General features: G+C 38.4%; 2 protein-coding genes across 2 annotated transcripts in view; one reads left to right on the top strand and one right to left on the bottom strand.

Moving 5' to 3' along the window:
- STRADB (STE20 related adaptor beta) overlaps positions 1-7,348 on the bottom strand; it is a gene marked incomplete in the record, with an annotated part of 14,542 nt that extends 7,194 nt beyond the window's left edge. The window contains 6 exon segments of the mRNA XM_015826328.2: positions 357-465; positions 967-1,088; positions 2,404-2,506; positions 3,514-3,594; positions 4,279-4,335; positions 7,097-7,348. Of these exon segments, the coding sequence (XP_015681814.1) occupies positions 357-465; positions 967-1,088; positions 2,404-2,506; positions 3,514-3,594; positions 4,279-4,290 (427 nt within the window).
- Positions 7,349-7,629: 281 nt separating this feature from the next.
- TRAK2 (trafficking kinesin protein 2) overlaps positions 7,630-11,134 on the top strand; it is a 31,835-nt gene continuing 28,330 nt past the window's right edge. Inside the window, exon 1 of the mRNA XM_015826329.1 lies at positions 7,630-7,790. The gene's annotated coding sequence lies outside the window, so the exon portion shown is untranslated. The remainder of the gene's footprint in view (positions 7,791-11,134) is intronic.

Here is an 11,134-nt window from a genome sequence, read left to right as displayed (position 1 = left end):
TCCTCATAATATCTTTATAAATATAGGAAGGTCAGGGCTGGCCCAGATATTTTCTACCATAATTAGGATGATCAAATTCATTGATCTTTTGCAATGTTTCAAAAGAAGCTCAAGAAGAGCTCCTGGGCAGAATATAGATGTATATGATCAAAGAAGCACATTAGCACTGGCCTCTAAAGCCCACAACTGAAGCAATTCTGTTTCAAAAGATGGTCTCAATGGTTTCCTTTTTAAGTAATTGTCCCACTTAGAAATATAAAAGATTGCACAAACTAGGTACCAATAAATTGAATTGCTCTGCATGTGCAGAAAGAATTTAATAAATAAGGATATATTTTTGTAAGCAGAGTACTTACTGTAAGCCATGAAAGGGGAAATAACCCAAAGCCACCTTCCAGCAGTAAACATTGCCCAAAAAGTCAAGATATTTGGATGTCGGAAAAAGTGGGATAATATCACCTCATTCTAGAGAAAGAAAAAAATGTTCTAATAATCTAAAAGACAGGAAATACTCCATACAGTTTTAGCCATAGGACAATATGTGTGTGTGTGCGCTTTCAAGTCAGTGTTGACTCCTGATGACTGCCTGGACTGGTCCCTGAAGTTTCTTGGCAAAGTTTTTTGGAAGTGGTTCACTCTTGCCTCTTTCCTAGGGCTGAGAGTAACTGGCCCAAGGTCACCCAGCTGGCTTTGTGCCTAAGGCAGGACTAGAACTCACAGTCTCCTAGTTTTTACCCTACCTCATTAATAAGGCACTAATGATCTGAAAACAATCCTTGAATCAGAAAAAATAGATGGCTCATTATGTCAGAAATATAAAACTGAAATTACTTGAGAAGGCTATAACTGCATGAAATCTGCATGAGCATATTTCTGGATTTCTTTGCATATCTAGAATTACTAGGAATATGGGGATACAGGCAAAAGTCTCAACTTATTATATATCAAGTTTAAAATCATGTTTACTTGTAAAGCTTTTAAGAGTTCTTCAGAACATTTTTCCAGATCTGTAATTCTTACAGCCACCAGTGTTCCTGTCGGGATATGACGGGCGAGGTAGATTGAAGTTAAGTTGTTGCATCCCTTTCCTATAAAGAAAAGTAATATACCACTTAACATTCTAATTAATTCACTCATAATCTTTTGGAATGGATGATATACAAATAAAGTAAATAAATAAATAAAATTTTCTTATGACTCACAAACTCTTAAACTATTGTGAAAAAGAACACCTTTCAAAGCAAGCATAACCTAAATATCTGACTTGAACTAGAAGACAACAATCTGATTCTGAAAGCTATTTCCTAGTTGAAACAATCTAAAGCAGTTTTAAAAAGATTACAGGTAGTCCTCCTTTAATGACCACAATTGGGACTGGCAACTGTTGCTAAGCAGTACAGTCATTAAGTGAAACATCACATGGCCACATCAGACTTATGTCAATTCCATGCAATTGTTAAGTGAATCATCCCCAGTTATTAAGCACAATGTCATGTGATTGCAACTTGCAACTTCCTACTGGATTCCCCATTGACTCTACTTGGCAGGGGCCAGCTTTGAAGCTCACAAATGGTGATCATGTAACCATGGGATGTTATAAATGCAAGTCAATTGTGAAGCACCCAAATTGTGAGCATGTGGCTATGGGGATACTATAATGGCCATAAATTTGAGGCCAATCAAACATCTAATTTTTCAGCACCATTATAAGTTTGAATAGTCACTGTATTATGCTCTGGGTACTATCAAATAATAGACCCCAAGTGCAATTTAGAAATTTACAAAGTATTCAGATCAATGAATATTGGTATAGCATATTAAATGTTTAAGGCAATAATGTACAAAAAAATGAAATGAGAATCAAAATTGGTATTTTAATAGGGATTACCAATTGAAGTTCATTTGAAATAAATCTTAAGCAGCTCATTAGCATAACAGATATCTTCATACCAATTACCAGCACCATGTGCTAATAACATACAAAGATGCTTGTGTAATACCATCGTGAAGAGGCAATATTCCAATCTTATTCACTCAAGTAGGATCTGAGGCAACAAAAAAGAATGCAAAGATGCATTTTCTTCTGGTTAAAAAAAAGGTGATAGATATTGCAACTGAACAACAATTATTCACACACAATTCCACAATGTAAGTTATCCTTATACTACTGAAGCTATCATGAATAAAAAAGACCAATATCAAGACTTACTAAATCAAAGGCAAGACAAGAAGTTAAATGGAAATAGATTGTAAAATACAAGATAAAACTAAAGTATATCTCAGACCTATTAGCAGGGCATGGCAAAGGGTAAAATTTCTGATCTATATCTTCAGTTCAAGTATACACTAAAGATCTCTCACTTAAGACAAAATAGGAACATCTTTCCATTACAAAACAATCACCTATTTCCACCTGGAGATCATAGTGTGATACATCAGAGGACCATGGTATCTGTTCATCTCCTCTTTGAGCTGATTGACTCCAACATACAGCAAGTTCATCTGTCTGAATAGCAAAAATATTTATTAACTTTTATTGTTTAAAATATTGTCATTTCACATAAATTTTGAAAATCTGTCAATATTCCTGTCCATGTATCATTTCAAAAGCACCAACTGGTTTTTAATTTTGTCTGGTTTTTGATGGCAAGAACTTCTTTAATTGGGGTGTGATTTTTTTTATCAAGCTCAGTGCATTTAATTTCTAAAGAACCCTATGTGGTTGATTAGATACGGTACACCTTTCACTCCATCAACCAATCCATGAAAAAAGCCAGGCAATCCTTTTCACTCAAAATATTATACAATGTAAGTCCATTAAAACCAAAATACTAAAAAACATATCCTATTTAAAATGCTACCATATACTCTACAGGACAAAAAATGTATTTGGTATGTAATTACAATTCTCTAATATATAAATAGTTCTCACTTATTAACCATTCATTCGGTGATCATTTGAAGTTGGTGCTAAATGTGTGGTATTTACGACTGGTGCTCAAAGTTACAGCTGTCACACAGTCATATGATTGAGATCTGGCAACCAGCTTGCATTTGCAGTGCCCAGCAGTCATGTGATAACCATTTCTGACCTTCCCTGCTGGCTTCCCACAAGCAAAATCAATGGGGAAGCCAGGAGAAAAGGTCGCAAGTCACTCGAGTAAGTCTGCCCCATCCTGCAACAACCATTCCCAGGCCTCAAATTATTTGAGCATGCCACTGCTATCACCCATACATCCTCTCCCACCTGGCAACAGCAATTTATCTGCCTGCTAGCCTGCTTGCAAGTCACTTGTGAATTGCCTCTTCCTGCTGGGTTCCCCACTGATTTAGATTTTTGGAAGCCAGCAGAAAGTTGCGAGGAGGTCTTCTCTTAATGACCCGTGATTCTCGTTTAACAACAGCAATGGGGACAGTCAGGATTGCCAAGTGACATTTTATCACAAGTGTAGACACGATTGTGATAGGAAACATAATACTGGTTCTGTTAAGGTGAGATGAATTTTATCTTACCAAGTCTTGACTACTGATGTTTTCCAATTGCTTTTCTACTCTAATGGATTCAACTCGTGTCCGTAGAATACAGGAACAGTCCTAAAAGAAATTTGAAAGTAGAGAAATAAAGCCTTTAAAATGTAACTCACTAATCTATACTCGTCTGTTATGATATGAAACTGCAATCTCACTGCATAGTAATAATGAATTAAAGTCAATACACAATAAGAAATGAACCCTTTCCAAACAATGTGGTCATCTTGGTGGGTTTAGGAACATCTAAGAGTCCATTTTGAAAAATCATGATTAAATACTTTTTCAAAACTACAGTATAGTTCTCTGAATTCAAAGCTACATAAATAAGAGAGATGCTGGACTTAAAACATCCGAGTAACTCCCTTTTTATGACCCTGTAAAGTGGCCCTTCCAATTATTAATTTTATCCCTGTAATCTTTAGTTTGGGATACAACAACTTGCTGTGGGGCCTGAACCGGAACATTATATTAAGATGTAATAATCATTTTAATGTATATTAAGATGTAAGAGGAGGCGTTAAAACACAATTTGGAGCTATATTAATCTAACAGTTCAAAGAAGATTCTATTTTAAAGCTTTCATTCTGGAAAGTGAACCAGAGTTCTGACCCTCTCTCTGCAATGCTCTGCAGTGGACAAAAGAATCTTATTCTCTTTATATCTATTATATTTTCAACATGCATGTAATATAGGCATAAACTTAATAACTGTGTTAGATTTCAAAGATTAAAACAAATATATGCTTACCAAACAAGACATGGAACTGTTTTAATTCATGGAAAATATCATGTTAATCCATTTATTCTGAAATAGAACATTAAGATATTAAAGATTACAATACATTCAACATCCAGGTATCAACCAAAGATGTCTCTTTTCCTCTTTGGCCATAAACACCCACAGAAATCCTCCAGCATATAGTGTTCTGGACAGAATTAATGATCCCTAGCACAACTCATCAAAAATATTTAAAATCATATTCAAGCATTATCGGAGTTATCAGAAGCCTTTTCAGTCCAATGATATTAACAAATAACAAGAAGAAAATATTGGGCTTTCTTTATATGATCTGTATTAAGACTGATCTATCACATGTCCATGTGACCATGACAGTGATTTAACCACAATTGGTACCCATAGCTTATAAGGTTTACAAAACTTAACCATAGCACCACTTGTCTGTACTAAATTGAGAAAGGTTTCTTTCTGCTGCTTTTTAATATGATAGAAACTGGAGGTAAGTACATTTGGAGAGTAGGGAAATTAACAACACCAAGAGAGCTGGTCACCACCTCCTTTTAACTCTAGTGCTGATAATGATCTGGCATTACATTTCTTTTTACTAAAATGTAACACTCTGTCAAACTTAACAAATGAGGCACAATTGGTTGTGATTTGACATACTGACAATATACTATATATTTATGATTGCATGTCAAATTAACAAATCATGCAAACATATTATTTGAGCAACCACTTTTTTTAAAAAAAAAACGTACTATTCCTTTCTATAGACATATTTTATAAAATTGTATGTCCAGAAATGATCGCTGGGAAAATCATTTCCTAAATTCTTTGCATCAACTGACTTTTCATCACACAAACAACGCAGTAATATTCTTCTCAACGAGATTTGCAGTTCTTTTAATGGGTTTCCCTTTAAACAAAGTATACTAAGACTTTAAAAATACGGAAGATTTTAAACTCAGAGTTTGCACACATATACCTAAGTCATCATCTCACAAAATCCTGCCTTCTCAAATGCCAAAGATTTTCTGTAAGTTATTGTTTTAATATTATTAGCTAAGATGGGAGTAAATGAACAGGTGGAAAACATCAATATATTAAAAAAAACTGAGGGGTATTAGAAAGCGTGGTTTTTAATCTGAACATGCATACTTTCTATTTTGACTACAACCTACCCATATTGTCCCCTTAGTAAGATCACAGATTCTTCCATTAAAAAAGGATTGTGTATATCAGTGATGGCGAATCTTTTAGAGACCGAGTGCCCAAGAACTGCCCCCGCCCTCCCTGCTCTGCCTGCCCCTTCCTTGCCCCCGTCTGCCCGCAGGGCCACCCACTGCCTTCACGGCCCGCCGCAACACCATGGCAGCCACGCCTTCCACCCCGCATTATCTGCATGCAACGGGGAGCGAGGGCGGAGTCTTGTCCCCGCTGCCCGGCTGCCATGTCCTTGGCTGCACTGTTCTGCGTGGACCGCGCCCGGGGGCGATTCTCCTCCGGGGGGCTGCTGGTGAGGAGGGGGCTGTGGGTGGAGGCGGGGTTGGGGGGACGGCAGGTATGTCCACAGAGAGGGCTCTGAGTGCCATCTCTGGCACGCGTGCCATAGGTTCGCCACCACTGGTGTATATCCTTTTCAGAGCCAGCTTGGTGAAATGGTTAAGGCATCAGGCTAGAAACCAGGAAATCTGCTTTAGGCAGAAAAGCTAGCTGGGTGACTTTGGGCTATCATTTTACTCAAACCTAGGAAAAAGGCAATAGTAAACCACTTCTGAAAAATGTTGCAAAGAAAACTGCAGGGACTTGTCCAAGCAGTTTCTGAGAATCAGACATGATTGAACAGAAGAAAAAAATATTTATGCTTTAAAGATGAACATGTTAATTTTATTAGAAAAGCTTTTCTCAATCTGTAGTGCATCATCCATTTTAGCTAACAAAAGCAAGAGTCAGGAATTATAGCCATCAATAGATTCTAACTTTAACAAACTCTTAAGAGTTATCCACCCCACTCCCCCTCCCCAAATAAAAAAATTATTACAAATACAAACCACCACAAAATAAGGATGAAGGAACACAGAAGGAGTAAGTCAGATGCTTACGGTCAATATTCAAATCATTCAAATGTATTAGAAAGATGCAGGGGACAACTCAATCCATAACAGAAAGATATGTCAGTCTTGCTTAAACGGTTGAACTGTTTGTTGAGCTAAATGCAGACAGGTGAATTAGCTTATAATAAAAATACTTGTAATCAAGCTGCATATAGGATCCAAGCTATATCACGCTAGGCATCTTAACGCTAACAAATACTAGTGCTAATCTTCCAGCAAGGACTATGAACGTAGAACCTTCAAAATCCAATCAAAGCCTTTCGAGTATTTGATTCTCGCATAGGCAGCCTAGAGAAGCAACATAAACTTCTCCCAAGTTTTGTCAGAGTGCATGATATAAACCAGTGTTTCTCAACCTTGACAATTTTAAGGCATGTGGACTTCAACTCCCAGAATTCCACAGCCAGCAATGCTGGCTGTGGAATTCTGGGAGTTGAAGTCCACATGCCTTAAAATTGTCAAGGTTGAGAAACACTGATATAAACCATTAGAAAGACGCAACCACTTTATTCTCCCAGTTGAGTCAAAACTAATTCAGCCGGAATAATAAGCAACTAGGAAAGTTTTCATCTTTTCCCTCTTACAGGAACTGCGTGGGGAGGTGACTTTGGGCGTCCTGCCTCCCTATTCCACACGTACGCTCGTTTCTTCCCATTTTGCACGGACTCTTTTCCTTTACACCCGGCCCGACCTCAACTTGCGTCTGTTACCTTCTGCGAATTTACCAGGAACTCTGCCCCATAGCGCCTCGTTGGGGCTTCCTCCAGAGCAGAATCACCCCCGAGCGAATTAGGCTGATTTGGGGTGCGCGTGCCTTGCTTGCCCGCTTCTCGATGAGCAGAGGCGGGAAGTGTCGGGGGGGGGCAAACGCCCCCCAGTACCCCAAAGCAGACCGGGAGCCGTCCGCCCTCCACCAGCTCTTTTTCAGAACACAACGACCGACGACGGTTCCCCAGGCCCCTCAAACTTCAGGCCCCGCCCCCCCCCGAGCAACTGCGAAGGAGTCCAAACCGGCGGAGGAGACCAGCACGAGCGCCTCCCACTTAAGGACTACGAGCCCCATAGTGCTCTGCGATTCAGATTCGCTCGAGGGGCGTTTCCAAGGGGGAGGAGGAATGGAAGGAGCTGTTCCCGCCCCACTGTTGCACGATGGGAATCGTAGTTTCAAAACAAACGGGGGTGGCAGAAGCAGTTTGACGAGCTCCTTACGGGATAGGCAGCTCGACCTCCTTTCGGGGGGCCGCCATCTTGTAGTCCAGCGTAACCGCCTCCTCTATCCCTACCCCCTCCTACGTTGCCTCACTCCGTCCGGTGCGCCGAAAGAGGGAGAGGCGGCTGCAGCGCGTAGCTTGAATGGAGTGAGGTGGAAGCGCCCAGGTGTAAAAACGTCAAACCCAGGAACCGGTAAGGAGCAAAGGAGGGGGAGCCGAGATCAATGGCTCCGCGTTTCCCCTGGTTTTATGCACCCGCCCATTGCTGTCTTCTGTCCTTCTCTTTCTCTTCTTCCATTTCTACAGTCGGTTCCCTCGTCCCTTCCCCCAGTTCCATGTTAGATGGATATTATCTTAAGAAGAAACGCTGGACCGAGAATTTGATCTGGGCTCCACGACGACCGCGAGATGCTTTCCTTCTAAGAGATTAGAAAATCTGACCTGTATCCATTATTAGGGCTGGAGGGAGTCGAGCATGACAACGATTGCATCCTCACACTCTTCCCTCCTTCCCTTCCTCCAGTGTTGCCAGGTCCTCACCTCCCTTCGAAAAGGGTCCCTGTCCCCAGATTTTCACCCCTGCCTCTCCTATTTCGCCTGCCGTTTTCATCTCCTGAAACAGGCTCTGCTCTTTCCTCTCGTAGCTCTAAGGAGAATTGTTCAATGCGAAGGGGGAGGAGGAGTGTTTTAAAAAAAGAATCGAAAGCAAAGTTGGAAAAAGAGGTGGCTGTTCCGTGCGCAACTGCGGTTTGCACATTTTGTATCAGTGTCTCATATAAATCCATCCCAAGCACGAAGCAGCTGCAGATGTTGATATTTTTTCTCATTGACATCGTGCCTAGGACAGTCGAGATTAGCCGGTGCCTGTTTCTCCCTCCCACCGTTCTTTAGGGAAATTATAACAATCGGCTCTTTCTCTTTTTCGGGATTAGCTCACTTGAATCCGAAGTCAAGGAATGAAGAGTAATCATTATGACCTCCGAAGCTGGTACCGTTACTTGTTGGCATGGGCAATCAAGGAGGGTAACCATGTCTATGGATTACTGTAATCAGATTGATTTTAAGTATCAGCAATGCACTTATTAAAACATATGTATTGAGTCTTTAGTTTTATAACCACTCCTAACTGCAGTCTCTTGGCATTTAATAGTACACATATTTTGATCAAGTTCAATGAATTACAATATAAATATAATCACCATAATATAAACTTAAAAATATAAAATAAAAATAAAGTGAGTTCTATCAATTCATCTTTCAAAGACTCTCCAAAAATGAAAGCTAAAACGGGCCAATCTGATTTCTAATGGGAGTCAGTCTACTAACAACAACATTTTAAAAAAAATAATAATAGATAAGTAAATAAATAAAAATAATAAGTTAAAAGAAAATAAAAAACGAACAAAAACCTTGATGGACCATTGGATCTTTTTCTGTTATCAGTTTTCTATGTTTCTAATGACAATTTTCAGTGATAGTCAGTGCCTGATTTTACATAATACTATTCTACAATGTGGTTTGTTTTTAAGAGTAAGAGATGCAAATCCATCCCAAGAAAGTATCCTTCGGTTACAAATTATAGAAGATAATTCACATATATTACACCAAAACCAAACTACTTTATGAGTTAATATATGTGAATCAAAGCCATGTTTTAATGTAAATTATTAACTTTGTTACTAACTTCATAACAAAGAATTAAATTTTCCGTTTGAAAATTAGCATTTATTATTCAAATAAACGGAAGATTAGATAGAAGATGGACTTTCTGAAAAGTCAGATAAAGCAGATCGCATATGTTACTCAAAGTCATTCAGTTGGAGCAAACTTCTTCCATTGTAAAATTGATATCAGAAAGCAAATATGTGTATCCATCTGTAAGAAGATTAAGGCTGGTAAGGATTTACAGGTAGTTCTTAACTTACAACCACAAGTGAGCCCAAAATTTCTGTTGCTAAGCAAAACAGTAAAGTGAATTTTGCCTCATTTTACAATCTTTCTTGCCACAGTTGTTAAGTGAATCACTGCAGTTGTTCAGTTAGTAATGGTTGTTAAGTGAATCTGGCTTCCCCATTGACTTTGCTTGTAAGGGGGGGGGTCACAAAAGGTGATCACATGATCCCAGGACATTGCAATTATCATAAATATGAGTTGCCAAGTATCTGAATTTTGACCACATGACCATGGGGATGCTGCAACGGTTGTAAGGGTGAAAACAGTCATAAGTCACTTTTTTCAGTGCCATTGTAACATCAAATGGTTACTAAATGAACTGCTGTAAGTCAGTCTCTCTCTCTCTCTCTCTCTCTCTTATATCAGAAGCGTTCTAAGGGGTGCGGGGTATAGAAAAGGTTGGGAGCCACTGGCATAGACAAAAAAAAACCTTTGTGCTTAGTGTTTATCCTTGAAGATTGCTATATTGTTGAATAATATCCTTTATGGTATATCTTGTTTTCAAAAATATTAACCATATGGCTTGGGGAAAAGAGTTCTTGATTAAGGTTAAGATGCAAGCCTGAACAAGCTGCCTGATATATTGCCAAGTATATTATTGATAATGTAACATTCAAATGGATAAAAATCAATGATTTTTTAAAAAAATAAATAAATAAAATCAGATTTTTTAATTCAAATCTGATTTTTTTTAATTTTTATCAAATTTATTTTAATAATTGCTTTTGGAGTAAAAATCTAAATATAGTTTTCTATTTAAGTTGCATTAATAATTTAGTTTATTCAGTATGAAATGGAGCTTAGTTATGTAGCATGAGGCTGTATAGTCTGCAATATTTACATTTTGGTAAACTCATTCAATGAATCCAAGCTCTGCAAGCTGAGATAACATGCCCTGCATTGATGAATTCACACAATTTCACAGTAACCATGAGATTAATCATTAAACAAAGTTCAGGAATATTCCTTTATCCCATTGTTTTGTAAATCTATGTACACTACAAACTGTATGATTGTTTGAAGAGAAATGCATCTGTACCAGGCTCTAAGTGTTTTAATTAAATAAAAGAATTTGAGTAGTTCTCCAACTATGTGAGATTAACCTAACATCGATTCTGGTATCACTGTTTTACTAACCTGATAACTTATTATTCTAAATAGGAAACCTTCATTTTGTTTGCAAATAATAATATTAAAGATTCTAACTACCAGCAAGAATAAGTCCTTACATTTAAAGAGCACCTGTCATTTCAGATCCATCATGGCAGCGCCTGTTAGCGGGCATCCACTCACCTGTTGCCCGCCACGTCCCTCACCTTGTTGTGTCACTGCTGCATCACCAACCGTCCTATTAAAGTGAATGGGGCTGTCGGTGAGTCAACAGCAAGTCAGAGGAGGAGTCGCTGCGGGACAGAGATGACAGCTGCTCTTTAAAAATTATGATTTAAATCAAGTTGATTTAAATCAAGCCTTTTTACTAGTGATTTAAATCATGATTTAAATTGTGATTCAAATCGACTTGATTTGAATTTGAATTTGAATTTATTAAATTTCTACCCCGCCCTTCTCCCAGCGGACTCAGGG

This window comes from Protobothrops mucrosquamatus, unplaced genomic scaffold, assembly GCF_001527695.2.
Source record: "Protobothrops mucrosquamatus isolate PMUCROS unplaced genomic scaffold, P.Mucros_1.0 scaffold3057, whole genome shotgun sequence".
Classification (NCBI taxonomy): Eukaryota; Metazoa; Chordata; class Lepidosauria; order Squamata; family Viperidae; genus Protobothrops; species Protobothrops mucrosquamatus.
Note: the sequence above shows the minus strand (reverse complement) of the source record. Positions and strands in the feature narration are given on the sequence as shown.